General features: G+C 40.7%; 1 protein-coding gene and 1 pseudogene across 1 annotated transcript in view; both read right to left on the reverse strand.

Annotated features, from left to right (window-relative positions):
* Positions 1 to 17,817, reverse strand: part of LOC141517258 (all-trans-retinol dehydrogenase [NAD(+)] ADH7-like) — a 31,624-nt gene that overhangs the window by 11,032 nt on the left and 2,775 nt on the right. Inside the window, exons 2-6 of the mRNA XM_074228091.1 lie at positions 17,701 to 17,802; positions 11,315 to 11,453; positions 7,838 to 7,925; positions 7,524 to 7,740; positions 1,276 to 1,536 (exon numbers count right to left, since the gene is read on the reverse strand). Of these exons, the coding sequence (XP_074084192.1) occupies positions 1,276 to 1,536; positions 7,524 to 7,740; positions 7,838 to 7,925; positions 11,315 to 11,453; positions 17,701 to 17,802 (807 nt within the window). The remainder of the gene's footprint in view (positions 1 to 1,275; positions 1,537 to 7,523; positions 7,741 to 7,837; positions 7,926 to 11,314; positions 11,454 to 17,700; positions 17,803 to 17,817) is intronic.
* On the reverse strand, positions 11,953 to 13,254 carry LOC141517259 (transforming protein RhoA pseudogene; annotated as a pseudogene).

Raw genomic sequence — 17,817 nt, forward strand, 5'->3', positions numbered from 1 at the left:
GAAATCTCTTTACTTAGCCATTACCTTCTATCATTCCAACTTGCCCAGATGCTTCACTCATTTTTAAACCTATTATTTATTCTCACTACATTGCAGGATTGTCGTGAGGACGGAATGAGATAAAACTTGTAAAAGTGCTTTGCACTTTTATATAACGCACTATATAAATGATAGCTATTATTTTTTTTAAAAAGTATGTATTTTCCTTGAATTGTTTATGTTATAAGCAATTAATCCTTCTCAAACTAACATTGTAGGATGATTGTTGACCTTAGCAATGTAAAACTAATCTAAGGCTTTAGTGAGTATGTAAAAATATTTGTCAGTGGGTGAATGAGTGAATGAAAACTTTCAACCACTATATACATACATACATATACATATACATATGTGTGCATATATACACATACACATACACATGCATATGCATATGCATATACATATACATATACATATACACATACATATACGTATACATATGCGTATGCATATACATATACATATACATATACATATACATATACATATACATATACATATACATATACATATACATATACATATACATATACATATACATATAGCCAGCCCCAGATCACAGTTCACATTGCATTTTATCTCCCAGCAGGTTCCCAGGATCCTCCTGATATAGACACCTTGCCATTTGCCTCACCACTAAGAATCACCCCTTCTCCAGTTTTAAATTTCTTGTTCTTGCTCTGAGAGCAAGAATCATATCAGTGTTATTATTGCTACTGGAAATGGTGCGACAATCTATGGCTCCACATGCTATCTCTTTGACTCAATAACTAAGGTAGGCATATGCATTTGAGTTTTTTGTTTTTGTTTTGTGTATTTTGCAAGGCAATGGGGTTACATGACTTGCCCACAGCTAAGTCATTATTAAGTGTTGGAGACCCCATTTGAACTCAGGTCCTCCTGACTCCAGGGCCGGTGGTCTGTCCACTGTGCCACCTAGCTGCCCCCAGGCATGTATATTTGATAACATCTTTTCAGAGAATAGAAGCCCCTTGAGGGCAGGAACTCTCTCACTTTTGAATTTGGATTTCAAGAATGCAGCACAGTGCCTGCCCATAGTGGATTCTTATTAAGTTCCTTGCAGATTAATTGAAATTAAAAATACAAATATGGCTTTTGTCTAAACCTTTGAGTCCTAAGGGTTCTCTTAATGAATTAAACTATTGCTCACAGTTGAACTGAGGTAGCCATTTAGTTGGATCTCAAATTCTCCTTTTTATGTACTGATGAGCTTACCACGGTTTCATCTTGTCCAACGGCCTCAAAGGTGAACTCCACAGAATCGCCGGTCATTTCCTTCAGTACTTCACTGATGGGCTTTGTATGGTGCTTGGGGTTGACACACTCAGTGGCTCCTACAGCCTTGGCCTTCTCAAATTTGCGTGAGTTGATGTCTACGCCAATGATCCGGGAAGCGCCTGCTGCTTTACAGCCCATAATAATGGAGAGACCAACTCCTCCCAACCCAAAAATAGCACAAGTAGATCCAGGGGTGACCTATGGGGATGAAAAAATGCAGGACCTTGATAATTAATTATTGATTCAATAAAACTGAGACTGTTGAATTTGGGAAACTTGAAATCTAGAACACTAGTCCATTGGAACCACCGATGAATGATTGTCCAATAATAATAATAATAATTAATCATGATAAAATTTAGTACCTAAATAACACTTTAAGGTTTGCTAATCATGTCACAAATCTCAGCTCACAAGGCAGCTGGGTGGCGCAGTGAATAGAGCACCGGCCCTGGAGTCAGGAGGACCTGAGTTCAAATCCTGCCTCAGACACTTCATAATTACCCAGCTGTGTGACCTTGGCCAAGTCACTTAACCCCATTGCTTTAATAAAAAATAAAGTTTAAAAAACAAACAAATATCAGCTCACATTTGATCTTCACAACCATTAGAGGTAGGTATTATTAATATTATGATGCCCATTTTCAGTTGAGGTTGGGTAATTTTCCCAAGGTAACATGGCTAACAAAGTATCCAAAGGTAGAATCTGAACTCAGGTCTTCCCGATTCCAAAATCAGCACTCCAATTCCTGAGCTACTTAGTTGAGAACAATAAGTACTTTAGAATAATTAGAAACATTAGAAGAGAATGGAATAATTGGAAAAAATAATTCAGAAATTAGAGACAGCACTGTTGTTAGCTGCTAATCTCAGAAATTTTCATGGAAAGAAATGCACACAGGTGTTCTTCGAGACAGAATGTGCAAACACTTTGCTGATACAGATTTACTTTGATTTTTATAAGACCTCTTCTAACACCAAAAAATATATTGGTTTGAAATGCATCTTGTTTCTGCTTAAACAGGCATCTTATTTCCATTAATAGAAGGAAAACTTCTTCAAGGAAGGAAGGGGTTCATTTCCTCTTATATTCCATGTCGAACTCAATCCGTGACACAGTGTGGACCTTTTATTGATGATGTTATTCAGTCATTCACTAGATCCTCATTGACTGAGTAACCGATTAATTACTGATTGTCACAAACGTCAGTGTCTCCATGAGCTCAATAATGTTCATTGTACTCTCATGGTATACTGATCATTCAGTGCGATTCTTGTTCTTAACATTGATAAAGAGTATGTATTAAAAAAATCAGCACATCATTCCAACTGTCATCTGCCCCACACACATCAAAACTTCCCTACCTTCTTTGCCAATCCTAAGTTTTTTGAGTTATATCTTTTTATTTATTTATTTGTTTGGTTGGTTGGTTGTTTGTTTTAGATTTTGCAAGGCAATGGGGTTAAGGGGCTTCCCCAAGGCCTCACAGCTGGGTAATTATGAAGTGTCTGAGGTCACATTTGAACCCAGGTCCTCCTGACTCCAGGGCCGGTGCTCTATCCACTGCGCCATCTGAGTTATATCTTTTTATACAGCTTAACAAATATACTTGAAACACATTCAACAAATTAAAATACAACAAATTTTGACTAAGCAGTCACTATGTAAGATACTGAACAATGTTTGGGACAATGGACAGTAAGTGTTTAAAAATCATTTTGAGCAATGAATAAGTTATTTATTGAGTCATACTAGGGCAATTTTAATATGGTCTCATGGCATTTGCAGCAAATAGCCATTATTTTTTTTATTAAAGATATTATTTGAGTTTTACAATTTTCTCCCAATCTTGCTTCCCTCCCCCCACCCCCACCCCACAGATAGCACTCCGTCAGTCTTTAATATAGCCATTAATTTTGAATCAGTTATAAAGATGGTTCAAAAATAAGTTGTTCCAGGAAACCCAATATGGAATTTTTAAACACTTGAACTATATTTCATTGTATAGAATGTACTATAGGGAGTTTTGGAACTAAATTATATCTAGGAGTCATTTTCTGCTGTCACTGTCCCAGACTAATTTGAAACCTGTCAGATGACATTATTTGATAAACTCACAAAATACAATTTGTTTTACCCTTAAAATTCCATTTTAAAGAATGTAATTTCATTGGGACATCTAGGTGGTAGAGTGAATTGAGCACCAGCCCTGGAATTTAAATGCAGCCTAAGATATTTACTAGCCATGTGACCCTGGGCAAGTCACATCCCCCCCCCCCCAAAAAAAAAGATGAACTCATGGTCTTAATCCTAGGAAACTTTATATAGATTCTTGGTTTTTTAGAGTAGACATAAAAATGCTAGGGCACAGGAAGCCACCAGCTTTTCCCTCAGATTTCTGATTGGTAAATGAACATAGGTACAGGGAAGCTATACCCTACTGAACCAAAGCTTTTCCTCACCAAATATAAATTTTATTTGGTGAATTTTCAATTATCTTATTGTCTACATGGTTTTATTTCATTCCAGTCTTGAACCTGAGCTACCATAATAGATTTGGGTCAGTGTGAAGCTGCCAGATTTTATGGTCCATGGGGCATTGCCTCTGAAAACCCAGGACCCATCCAGAACCAAAAGGAAGGTCAGTCTAAGCAACCACACTGTTAACATCCAAGAAAATGTTGACTTATTGCCTGAAAAGTGGGCACTCGTTGTGAAGGGCCCCAGAGTATCCTGTTAAGGGATTTCATGTCAATGCTATTGCAACTCTTTGGAAAGAAGAAAACAAAAAGTCCCGGGTTGCCAAGGAATGAGGAAATTAAAAAGAACTCAAAACATTTCATCTGATTTGTATTGGTGTGAAAAACACGATTAAAGTTGATATTTAGGTTTTGGTAAAGTAGTAGGTGGGTATACGTTCCATTCCTCATCAATATTGTTATTCAGGAGAATGGCTCGCTTGTCGAAAACAGAAACTTCTTGGGTGAAAAACTGGAAGAGTACACATCAAAGCTTGTCTTGTTTGTATTTTTCTTCAGGCCCCCAAATATGAGGGAATTCTTGAAGGAAATCATACTGAGCTTGAATCAAATTCAGCTACCCTGATTCAACAGGTCACTAGAAGAAAAAACCAAGTTTATTAAAAATTTGGGGATGAGCATCTATGTTTCTGAGAAAAGGGCGGATATTGATAAAGTAAGAGAATTGGTCCAGATGCCAAAGTGGTGTGCTGAAGATTCGATGCTTAGTCTGATATATTAAAATATTCGGGTAAGAAAAATAAAAGAGAATGCAGTGCCAGTCAATTCCCCAACTAGATGAGACAGTATAGAACTTTACTCTTTGTTTTCGAATTAAGGCAATTGCATTTTACAATGCTCTAAATTGTACTCCTAATAATACTGTATGTATCTTACTGTCTTTATTTCCTCGTTAATTATAAGTATTCATTGGTGTGCACATAAGCAAACACAGACATGTTTGTACAATCAGGACATCCCCAAAGTAGTGATTGTTGCTGTCTCTGATTCTCTATAGAACTCACTCCACCAAATCCTTCATTTGCCTCTCTGAGGAGAACCTAAGATTCAGTTTTCCATTTAGAGATAATGTTGTTATTGTTGTTTTCTTCTTCTTCTTCTTTCTTCTCCTCCTCCTCCTCCTCCTCCTCCTCCTCTTTCTCCTTCTTCTTTCATTTCTTCTTCTTCTTGATTTAAATTTATTTTATTTTCAATTTATAGAATAATACAAGCTTTTTTCATATCACAGTACTATAAAAATGATGTGTATGGAAGTGCACATGGAATTGCAAATTTACCATGTAAAATTTGCTATTCCCTCCAAATATACATGTTATATAATTTTCTTTTATTTTTTAACTTTTTTCTTCCCTTCTCTGGAGATCTCTCTCTCTCTCTCTCTCTCTCTCTCTCTCTCTCTCTGTCTCTGTCTCTGTCTCTGTCTCTGTCTCTGTCTCTGTCTCTGTCTCTCTCTCTCTCTCTCTCTCTCTTCCTTCCTGTCCCTCCCCTTAAACTGAAAACAATCTTTAATGAGGTAGCATCATATAAATTCACAGGAGGGTCAGTATTGCCCTTCTGAACTGTGTTCAATAAAACTGAAACCCAAGGCTCAGGAAATGCAGGTTAATCAGCAGGATAGAAGGGAAACATTCACTCAAGGATCTTTTGTTCTGACCAGTTGTCTTAATGGGATTTCATTGCATACCCAAATCTTAACGTTTACCAGGAACAGATCAGACCTGGCACTCAAGGACAGGTAAACAGGAAATGTATACTGTTCATTCAGATAGAGGCAATAATTTTTCTATTAGAACTCTAGGATATTTGCTGAAGATATATTTAAGTATGCATTCTCAAAATCAGGGCATCCACAATCTTACTTTCACAAACTACACTTTTAAGATTCCCTCAGATCAGACTCTTAATAGAAGATAAGTGGGACTTATTCATTGCAGAAAGGCAGCAAATGTGTTTTAAGTCAATAATAAGCTATATACAGGAGAATCTTGGCTTCCCAGAATTCTTAATTCAAGGTGCCTTGAGCCAAACTAGGCTGCAGGACAACCACCGTCCCCATTCCCTCACTTCCCCTGTCGCTTTCAGGAAAAGATCATACAATTTTTCTCATCTCTATATCTTTGGCACATATCTTGTATTTACTTATCTGTGAATATGCAGCATTTTTCTGAGAGAACCTAAGTTCCTTGAGGGTAGTTGCTTGCTTATTAAATGTTTGCTCATTGACTCATGCCTCTGAAACTCTTGGTTCATTTGCCCCTATCTCTGAAGTTTCTTTGATCCCCAAATACAAATCAAATAATCCATTTTTAATCCCTGACTTTGAGGGGAGGGCTGACTGATTTTTTCTTTTTTTGGTGTTCCAAGATCTTCCCACAGTGACTGACACATGGTCAGAACTTAATAAATATTTGTTGAATTGGATTGGATTGAGGTAAATAAATCTCACCCATATCTAGGAGAAGGCAGCTGCCCTCCAGCCTTGGAACTTAGATTTGGGGCATAAGAGACCAGGAAGGGTTAATACAGCACTTCAAGGAAACGCAAAAGCAGGTCATCTCTGGATGGCTGGAAGGTAGCATTAGGGACTGGACATTGGAAGAGAGGTGGGGAGAGGAGCAAAGCCACAATTCCATTGTTGAGGCTTAGACAAGGTAAAATGAGTCCTGGATTGATAGCTCTCCAATCAATATTTTGAAAAAGTCATTTGTGGAAGAAGAAAATTTACATGGTAATCTCTGACAGAAGAATTAAGGTGCTGGGTGGAGAGACCCCAGATCACCAGCTCCCATAGATAGAAACTCAAGGGGAAAGCCAAATTGAGTGAATGGAGCAGAGCAAGAACAAGCATATGGTGGCCAGGTGGCCAGGTGGGAGGAAACTGGCCTCTTGATAGTTTGCTAAGCTCAGTTGTTTCTACCTCCTGAAGGAATTCAAGTTGTTAGGCTGGTATTTGGAAAAGATAATCATTGTGTTGCAGGACTACCCTGGAATGTTCCCATCATAAGAAGACCTTGGGATCTGCTGCTATGGGATTTAAGATTCCATCGTCACTTCCATATTTAGGAGATGCCTTGGAATAAGACTTGGTGGAGGAATTTTTTACAGAACCATATGCCTTGTGTTCTAATCAACCAAAATTCAATTTAATGGGACCCAAACAAATGAGATTTTGTTTTTTTCTATTATTGTCTATACCATAGTTCTAGCTTGCAGCAGAAAACTAGGTATTACCCCATTTGAATGTGAGCTCCTGGGATGCAGGGAGTAGTTCTTTCACTTATGATTTGCATTTCATAAATGTTTGATAAATTCTTTTTAATTCATTCATTAAATGAAAGCATTTCTATTGTAATAAATGTGAATTCTCTGAAATCACTGATGAACCATATTAGAAATTGTACCTGTGTCTACTTGATGCCAAAATTATCTGGATGAAAAAAAATTCATATTTCTGAATGTTTTTGTTTTTAGCCATTATATATTTATGAAGACAAAGTATTCTATGTGATTAATTGGCTATTTTGTTTGTAGCTAGGTGTTTTGTATGATGCAGACAGCACTTGAATAAAAGGTGTGTTTTAGAAAAAGCTTTTTTTAACCTCTGCGCCAATCTTTAGTGTGCCAAGAAAAGCATCTTTCCTTACCTTGGCAGTCTTTATGGCGGCTCCGTAGCCAGTTGAGAATGCACAGCCAATCAAACAGATCTTTTCTGGAGGAGCATCAGCATCGATTTTTAGCACTGAGTCTTCCTCCACCACTGTATACTCAGTGAAGGTACTGGTGTTTATGAAGTGGTAGACAGGCTTCCCTTTGCAGGTAAATCTGGTGGTGCCATCAGACAAGACTCCCTTTCTGGATAATCTATTCAATACATCAAAGGCACTCATAAATGAATTGGCTCTAATGGTAGTATAGGGGTAATTAAAATCACATCTCAATAAGAGAGAGAGGTACTCACAAAAACTTCACACACAAATTGCCATTAGGGTGTATACAGGAAGAACACTTACCACACTGTGGTAAGCAGAGTGGGATGACCTTGTCTCCTAAAAGAGACAAAAATCCTGATGTAAGGCATTGTTTAGAAATAATCCTTCAAAATAGCCAAATTAATATTTTTGAGCACCTATCATATCCTAGGCATTCATCCTAGGTGCTTGAGGATTTTGTGTTGTGTGCATGTGTGATATTAAAAACTACAACATCTACAACCCTATAGAGACCTCAAACTAACAAGAATAGTACTGAGGATACCCATCAATTGGGGAATGACAAAATAAGCTGTGATATAGGATGGTAATGGAAGATTATTTTGCTAAAAAAAAAAAATGTCAAATGGGGCAGCTAGGTGGCGAGAGAGTGGATAGAGCACTGGCCCTGGAGTCAGGAGTACCTGAGTTCAAATCCAGCCTCAATAATTACCTGGCTGTGTGGCCTTGGGCAAGCCACTTAACCCCATTGCCTTTCAAAAAAAAAACCTAAAAAAAAAAAAAAGAATGAGGGATTAAAAAAAATATCAAGCAAAATGATTTCAGAAATAGCTTGGACTTAGATGAACTGACACAATATGAACCAGAATGTTGTAAACAGAAACACCAATGTTGTTCAATAAAGAACTGTGAACAACTTAGCTATTCTCGGCAATACAAAGATCCAAGACAATCCAAAGGACTAAAGATGAAGCATATTATCTGCCTCCAGAGAAAGAACTGATAGTTTATATACAGATTTTTTTATTTCTCTTTTATTATAATCTTCTTGTACAAAATGACTAATGTGAAAATGTTTTACATCAAGGTATACCCTACATCTGATTGCTTACAGTCTCGGTGAAGGGGAAGAAGGAAAAAAGGAAGGCTCAAAATAAAGAAAAAGTTAAAAAATCGTTTTATGATATAATAGTGGGGGGAGGGACTATTTAATATCTATAGATATAAGCCCTTGAGGGAGTGCTACACTTACAGAAGTCACTATCCAATTTTCAGTGCTAAGAGTGTGACTAAGATATTGATTTTACAATAGGTAGGATATATATACTAGAGACAGATTTTGAACAAAGGCCATCATGATGCTGAAGCTGGCACCCTACTAGCTTTGGAAGAAATAGCAGTATTTTCTGTGGTAGTAAAGAATCTGTCACAAAATGGGTGTCTATTCTTTGGCGATACTTAAACAACCATGGTATATGAATGTAACATAATCTTATGTAATGGATGGGAGAAATCCAGAGAAATATGGGAATATTTATGTAAAGGGGGCAGCTTCTTTCTCTCCCTCCTCCAATCTCAGTTGATGTAGTACCAGAAGACCCAGATGGTAATAAGGTGTTAGTGACTGGGTTATTTAGATACGTCTACACCCTCCCATTCCTTTATCAGGTGTGAATACTTCTCTTATTGAGTTAAAAAAATTAGAGGAAATGATTGAATGAACAAATTAGCTAAATCTATGAGTATTTTAAATATCTAAACTCAGAATGTATTCAGAGTTCCAGACTTGGAAATCTGAACCTGACAGGTATTTTTGGAGGAGAATGGGGATTAGGGAGAGGAAAGAAAGAGTATAAGATAAACCATTTGACCGAGATGTGAATATGAATTTTCCTTAAGTGTCAATGGTCCAGCTTTACTGGATACAAGACCCATATTTGAATATTCACTGAGTAATGATTATAGTATCCAGTCCAGAAGTACAGTCCTTATTAGGGGGATCCAGTGTGCAGCGAAATTACACATCTTGTTTATAGTTTATGATACTTAAGTCTCAGATTTGGCATGATGCTGGCTTTGTTCTAGGCCCCTATAAATGTCCAGGCTAGGGGCCAGACGTTGTGGAGTGGACATGCGGACATATGGGTGGGAAAGGTGGACCTGGAGTGGATTGGCAGTCCAGGAACTTGGGGAACTGATAAGCAAACTTGGGCTATGTAGATAGATTTCTGTGTGGACTTGAGCCTGCTGCCAAGGCTGTATAATGAAAAAAGAATAAATCTCTCCAAGCCTCCTTAGTATTCCTTTTGGTCTTTCTGAATAAAGAACCTGTGAAGCAAAAAAAGGAGGAGAGGAGAAAAAAACCTCCAGAGCTCCTGCCTTACAATTGATGTACCTGGCAGGATCTGTCTTGAGGCTAAAACCTCTTGGACTTGTAATTGGCAGCCAGGGTGGCATTTGTTTGAAACATCCTGCTCCCCTTGATTAGGTAAGGACTTATATTTGCGGTCATTTTGACAGATTATCTGACAGAATTTCACTTGTTTAATTTCTGTCCTCTACCTCCAAATTCACTTTGCCATATAAACTTTGAGAGGGAACAATAACCATTAGGAGGCGCTAATCCATCAAGGAGCAGAGAAACACAATCCAGACAGATATATTGTTAAATCAGAGGAGGGAATATTTTCAAGAAATGCAATCCTGGCAGCAAGAAAAGAAAAGTAGGAGCAAGAAAAGTCCTCTTCCCTGAGAATGCAGTTTAGCAATCTGCCTAATAAAGATAATGAAGTAGAACTGCATTAGGACCCCAAAAGAGATTAAGGACTTCTCTGCCCTACAGTACCGAGAAAGTCTAGATTTGCCTTTACCACACATGTGTCCTCCATGTTTAGTGTACCACCATTTATACTCGAGATATGCACTTTTTCCATGAATATTCTATTTTTGAGAGAGGGTGCCACAGATTTCTATGACAGAAGGGCACTTCTCTTGCTATGCTATTTGTGATGATCTAATTCTGGTGACTGTTAATGGGGGTCTCATGAGTCATAATGTTCAGAGTATAGATTCAAAGGGTCAGTCAACCTTTGGGGAATGCTCTAGATGTGATAGCTGCATTTTGATACAGACTAGGGAGAAAAAAGATCTGGAGGAATTCTATAAGGAAGTACAATGAAGTGAAAATTGTTCAACCTTTGTTTTCGAAGAGGACCAATGGCATTACCCCAACAATGTTGGACCTGTATTACAAAGAATAAAATTTACCTCCTTCATCTTACTAGAGACCAATGGGGCAGACTGCCACATTCATTGTCAGATGTATCACGTAATTATCCTATTTGTTTAACTTTTTTGTTGAGGTTGGAGTTTGGTGTAAACCTAAAAATCACTCTGATATGGAAATAAAAGGCATCAATAAAACTAAATTTTATGAAGAAGATCCCTCTTTCAAGAATTAGGTTGATTTATTTCCATTCTCTTCATTTAAGGCTTGTGCACTGCTCATTATTCACAAAAGGCAGGGGATTCTTCAACTTTTTTTATGTTGTAGATACTTCGTCTGCCATCTGGTGAAGCCCATGGACTCTTTCTCAAAGTAAGATTTTATCATTCATGACATAAGATAGAGAATTATCAAGGAGAGCAATTATATTGAAATACAGTTATCAACATATTTTTAAAAATCCATAGAACCCCGCCAAGGCTAAAACTCCCTCCCTTACCTGGTTTTACTTTAGACACCCCTTCTCCAACACTCTCTATAATCCCAGTTGCTTCATGCCCCACAATTACTGGAAACTTAGCAATCAGGTTTCCACTCATTACATGGTCATCTGAGCGACAAATTCCTGTGGCCAAAATCTACATGGGAAGAGAAAGACTGTAATAGGACGTCTTGGAAGTAGCAGGAAGGGAGCATTTTCATCATTTTGTTTTTATTAGGAAACTGTCTTTATGGGGGACAATTAACTAGCCGGTTGTAGAAGAAGGATAAGTTCCAAGGGGTCTTTGGTCACTAACCAAGAGAATAGGTAGCAAGCTCCCCCAGGAGATTAAGGGAAGTCACCTGTCAAATCACTCCAGTTTATGAACAGTCTTATTGCCTCGGGGTAGAACCAATTTGCCATTCATTCACTCATCCCAACTTGGGATGGGGATGGGGTGGGGGGGAAGAGACACTGGGGTGTGTCGTGTAGAAAAGGCACTGCTAATGGCACTAATTCACTGGAGAAACCAACAAAAAGGGATTTCAATTTTTTTTCCATTTGATTTGATGTTCAAATGCACTCCCCCCCCCCAAAGAAAACAACCCAAAGAAATAAGAAATATCAATATTGCAAAAACATAACTACATCTAAACTGGGGTAGATTTATTTATTTCTGGTACCATCCATTAAGTGACACTTAATTACAAGTAACTCTAATGTCAATAACGTGAAACTATAGAACTGTGGCTTTGCCACAGCTCTAGGGGGACTTGCTCGGCTCTGGCTGGGTCCCATTTTCACACAACTGAATAATACAGCTATGCCAATCAAGCCTTGGAAGAGACTCCACATTTATCTCCCAGAGTGCCCTGCATCCGACAGCAACAGGACTAAAGCTAGTTAAAGCTCAGTTCACCAAAGGGATCACCTTTTTTTTTTTTCTCTTTCTAGAAAGAAATAAGAAGTTAGGAATTCCCTCGAATCAGTGCTGGTTGGGAAAACGAGGAAGGCTATCAGGAGGAATGCCAAAGGACACGGGTGTGAACAGGTGTTTCGGCCGCCGACGGCCTTGAACCAGTCGAGGTGGGCTTCTAAATACAGATAGCAAGCTGATGGTGGATTTGTGGGTGTTAGAGTAAGGTAGAGATGAACGAAAGAGGCCGGGAAGCGGGCGCTGAGACGGACACAGAGGACTCCGGACTGAGGCCGAGGGAGGCTCGGGCTTTTCCACGTTTACAAGACGGCGCACTCGAACTTCTTCTTGTGCCTTCGGACCTGCAGAGCCGCTCTCGCGGCCATCTCAAACACCTCCCTCACCCCGTCCTTGGTCTTGGCCGAGCACTCCAAATAGCCGTAGGCACCGATCTGGCTGGCCACCCGCCGGCCCTCTTCGGCCTTCACCATGTCCCGCTTGGCGCCGGCCAGCTCCTGCCGCCTGTGCTCGCTGTTCCGGAGGTCCTTCTTGTTCCCGACCACGAGGACGGGGACGTTGGGGCAGAAGTGCCGGGCCTCGGGCGCCCACTTGTCGCGGACGCTCGCCAGGCTGTCGGGGCTGTCGATGGCGAAGCTCATGAGCACCACGTCGGTGTCCGGGTAGGACAGAGGCCGCAGCCGGTGGTAGTCTTCCTGGCCCGCCGTGTCCCACAGCGCCAGCTCCACCTGCCTGCCATCCACTTCGATGTCGGCCACGTAGTTCTCAAAGACCGTGGGCACGTAGACTTCGGGGAACTGGTCCTTGCTGAACACGATCAGCAAGCACGTCTTCCCGCAAGAGCCGTCGCCCACTATGACCAGCTTCTTGCGGACGGCGGCCATAGCCCGGGCGGGCGCTGCTCGAGTCCTTCCGACGGGGGCGACCCCCGCGCTCTAGAGCCGGGCGGGCCTTGCGGGAGAAACCGGCGGGCGCGCGGGCCGGCGCGCCCGGCCGCCCGGACCCGAAGCCCCTCCGCCTGAGCGGGGCCCCGGCCCCCGGCCCCCGGCGCGGGCCCCCTCATCCCGCCCCACCGCGCCCGAGTGGTGCGGCCGCGGAAGCTCTGCCCGAGAGCAGCGGCGCCGCACGGGCAGGGGCGTCCGGCCGCCCGGACCCGCAGCCCCTCCGCCTGAGCGGGGCCCCGGCCCCCGGCGCGGGCCCCCTCATCCCGCCCCACCGCGCCCAGGTGGTGCGGCCGCGGAAGCTCTGCCCCAGAGCAGCGGCGCCGCACGGGCAGCGGCGGCCGAGCTGGCTCCTCCACGCGCCCGCGCGCTCACCTCCAGGGCGCGCCTCTGGCGCGGAGAACGCGCCGCTCCGTGCCACAACCAAATCGCGGCGGGTACGTTGAAATGGCTTTGAAGACATCGCAGTCTGCTTTCCCATCTCAGGCTCGGATGGGCAAAAAAGTCGATCCTCGGCAGAGAAGGGAACACGGAAAGGAAAAGCGCGTTCTTCTACTCTTTTGGTTGAAGTCTACATGTACTTTTTGTAAAAGAACAAAATTCAAATACAAATTTGCAGTTCTTTGTAAAAAAAAAAAGTCAGTCTTAAAAAAGATTGCAAATAATGGCTAGAGAAGACTTGAATTCCCATTCCACATCGAGATACTTGCTAACTTCTGGACTCTGAGCAAGTCGCTTAACTCTGGATCCTCCTTCCTCCACAAGGCTCTCTCCTGCATCTTCTCTCTCTCTCTCTCTCTCTCTCTCTCTCTCTCTCTCTCTCTCTCTCTCTCTCTCTCTCTCTCTCTCTCTCTCTCTCTTCCTCTCTCCACAGCTCCCAAAATCTTTCTGCATATAGTTTTCAGATGTAGCCATCCAGTCCCTTTTACCACCCTGAGCTCTAGTCCTGCCTCAACAGTCGCCCTTCCCAAATAGTCACCAATTACACATATTTTAACATTCAGGGTTTTGTTGTTGCTGTTGTTTTAAGTTTTTTCCAGGCAATGGGGCGAAGTGGCTTGCCCAAGGCCACACAGCTAGGTCATTATGAACTGTCTGAGGCTGGACTCGAACCCAGGTCCTCCTGACTCCAAGGCCGGTGCTCTATCCACGGCACCACCTAGCTGTCCCCTTAACATTTGGTTTTTAAATCGAATTCCAAATAATTACCCTCCTTTCCATACTTCTCCCTATCCTCTGAGAAGACAAATAATACAATAACAGATATTCAGGTGCAGGCTTGCAGAATATATTCTCCTATTAGTTACGTTGCAAAAGAAAATACACAGACACCTACAAGATAAGAAAAATAAATACTGCACTCAAGAGTTGACCGGTTTTCTTTCTGGAGGTAGTAACACTTTTCATCATGGATCCTTGGGAATCATTGGATCATCATCCTGATTTGGGTAGCTAAGTCACAATATTATTGTTACTGTGTACAATGTTATCCTGGTTCTGCTCATTTCAGTTCACATCGTCACAATTCCTAAAAATCTTCCCAGGTTTTTCTAAAACTATCCCACTCATTTTTTTTTTTTGTTTTTGTTTGTTTTGCAAGGCAATGGGGTTATGTGACATGCCCAAAGTCATATAGCTAAGTACCTGTTAAGTGTCTGAGGCCAGATTTGAACTCAGGTCCTCCTGACTCCAGGTCAGGTGCTCTATACACTATGCCACCTAGCTGCCCCCTCACTCATCATTTTTTAAAGCCCAATAGTATTCCATTTCAGTCATATATCATAATGTGTTCAGCCATTCTTCAAGTGATTGGTATCTTATCAATTTTCAATTCAGTCATATATCATAATGTGTTCAGCCATTCTTCAAGTGATTGGTATCTTATCAATTTTCAATTCATTGCTACCAGAATGAACTGCTTTAAATATTTTTGTACATGTGAGTCCCTTTTCCCTTTTTTTTTTTTTTTTTTAGGTTTTTGCAAGGCAAATGGGGTTAAGTGGCTTGCCCAAGGCCACACAGCTAAGTAATTTTTAAGTGTCTGAGACCAGATCTGAACCCAGGTACTCCTGACTCCAAGGCTGGTGCTCTATCCACTATGCCACCTATCTGCCCCCCCCTTTTCCCTTTTTTTATAATCTCTTTGGAATACTGACCTAATACTATTGCTGGATCCAAGGGTATCAGTTTTATGATCCTTTGAGCTTACTCCTCACTGAGGGAAATGCTGGGAGAGACTGTTTTCTCTATTCTGTCATCTTGGCTTCAACCCTTTTTTTGATTGAAAGTCAAAACTCTTCACTCTTCAACAGTACCATGCATCCAGTATGGACATCTGAGTCCCCCATAGTTTTTTTCTGACCAGTTGCCAGGTCCCATTACTGTCTGTGGTTTGAGAACTCCCAAAGCAGCTGCCGCTTCTATTGCTGCCACCAAGTCCCACTACTGCTGTTGCATTTATGTGTACTCTAAGCCAGCCTCCACCCCATGTCGCATATCTCGTCTTCTATACTGTTACTTTTCTTGGACTAAAAGAATATCTCACCCTGACCTTTTGTTGGCTCAGATACACCAGAATTAAATTTGAGCATTTCTTTATTTTATTTTAAAAATTTATTTCTTTTTTCAATTATGTTTTCAACATTCTTTTTTGTAACATTTTCTCCCTCCCTCTTTTCCCTCCCCCTGCTCAAGACAGTAAGGAATTTGATATAAGTTATACATATGCATTCATATTACACAAATTTCCCCATTAGCCATGCTGTGAAAGAAGAATCATCTAAAAACATCTAAAAAGTGAAAATAGCATGCTTTGATCTGCATTCAGACTCCATAGTTCTTTCTCTTGATATGAATGGCATTTTCCAACACAAATCCTTTATAACTGTCTTTGATTACCATGTTGATGAGAAGAGCTAAGTCCATTATAATCGATCATCACACAATGTGTGAAGTATTATTTTAAAGTTATTTGGAGGGAAAATGTTGGGAGCCTTTGGCACTTCTTCTACTCTGCCATCTTGGCTACTCCCCCCCTCTAAATTTCAAAATGGAAGTTCCACAGGCATGACAAACTCAATATGTCCTGAACAGAACTTGCCCCTAAAGCATATCCCTTCTCTAGACTTCTTCACTGTCGTTGAGGACATCCCTACTCTTTGAGTTATCCAGATCTGGAACTTCAGGGACATCCTCAATTTCTCTCTCTCTCTCTTGTTTTGTTTGAAATTTAAGAAAGAAGTTTGCATTAAAAACCATTCTTTATTATGAGGAGATAATTCTGCCTCTGGCCAAAAGATCCAAAATTGAAGAGGTAATACTTTTTTTTTATAAGGATTGAAGAGAGAATAACAATCATCTCGGTTCACAGAAATGAAAGATCATTATTGCATCTAAGAAGGTAGGCATAGCCCCTATATGTCATGAAGACCACCCTTTTTTATCTCTATGAAATGCTTTTGATAATTTATGGGACTGGGCTACTTCCTGTGTCCCTAATAAGAGCAGACTGACTGGCAATGGGGGAATGGAATGGTTAAAGATGGGAAAAAAATCAGGTTGTCCCAGCCATGTTGTCCTAACTTCTCAGGAATAAATCCCCACAAAAATTGCCAATGATGCTGAGACAGTTTTATAAGAGTGTTGAAAATAGAGTTTTCCTTTGATCAGTAGCATTGTATCTTTGGTATCTCTCATCGGAAAGGGGAAGGTTGAAATTTTAGCACACATAATCTAGTCCATTAAACCTCAGAAAAGAGGCTTAGGTTTTATATGTACACTATCAAATATGAAATATAGCATAAAAATTAATTACCCCACCCATGATCATAGAGTGCAGAAAAGTTAGAAAGACTGAGTCAAATCCTACCAACCACAATGACTGACTAGGTGATTGGGCAAATTATTGACATGCTCTTTGCCTCAGTTTCCTCATCTATAAAATGAGCCATAATAGTCCTCCCTCTGGGTGTTTTAGTGAGCATCAAACAAATTAGCACATGTAAAGAACTGTATAAAGATTAAAATAAAATCTAAGTGTCTTACTATTAAAACTAGAAATGGGGTAGCTGTGTGGTGCAGTGGTGCAGAGCACTAGCCCTCGAGTCAGGAGGATCAGAGTTCGAATCCAGCCTCTGGCAAAATTCAACTGCGGATGCCATGCAATGGCTCATCCTTCTACTGCTCTGAGATTAGCTGTGCTGGTGGTACAGTTCCAACTATGCATTTCCCTTCTCACAGGGGTTCATTAGCAATTTGGGACTCAAAGGTCAATGTTATGTTTACAATGGTATCACAAGTATTACATCACTTAAGATTTGGATGCCAGTCCTACCATCCCCCCTATCTCCCCCAGATCCCTGGACCCAGACTAAGTGATCCTGGACAGATCCTGGACAGGAATTTCTTCCTGCAACAGAGGTGTCAATCTGCATTGTTGGAGGGAATTTCCTTTGGAGGACTTGCCTATACCAAAGAAATTTTAGGCCTTCCCTAAAGTGGGAAAAAATTCACAACAGGAATTTCAGTACCTTAATTCGAACTTCATAGGCTTTTGGTGGGGCAACTTCCACATCCTCAATGGAAAACGGCTGCTTCACATCCCACAACACAGCAGCTTTGCATTTAATTATCTGGGAAAAATAACA

Source organism: Macrotis lagotis, chromosome 3 (assembly GCF_037893015.1).
Source record: "Macrotis lagotis isolate mMagLag1 chromosome 3, bilby.v1.9.chrom.fasta, whole genome shotgun sequence".
In the NCBI taxonomy this organism is placed as follows: domain Eukaryota; kingdom Metazoa; phylum Chordata; class Mammalia; order Peramelemorphia; family Peramelidae; genus Macrotis; species Macrotis lagotis.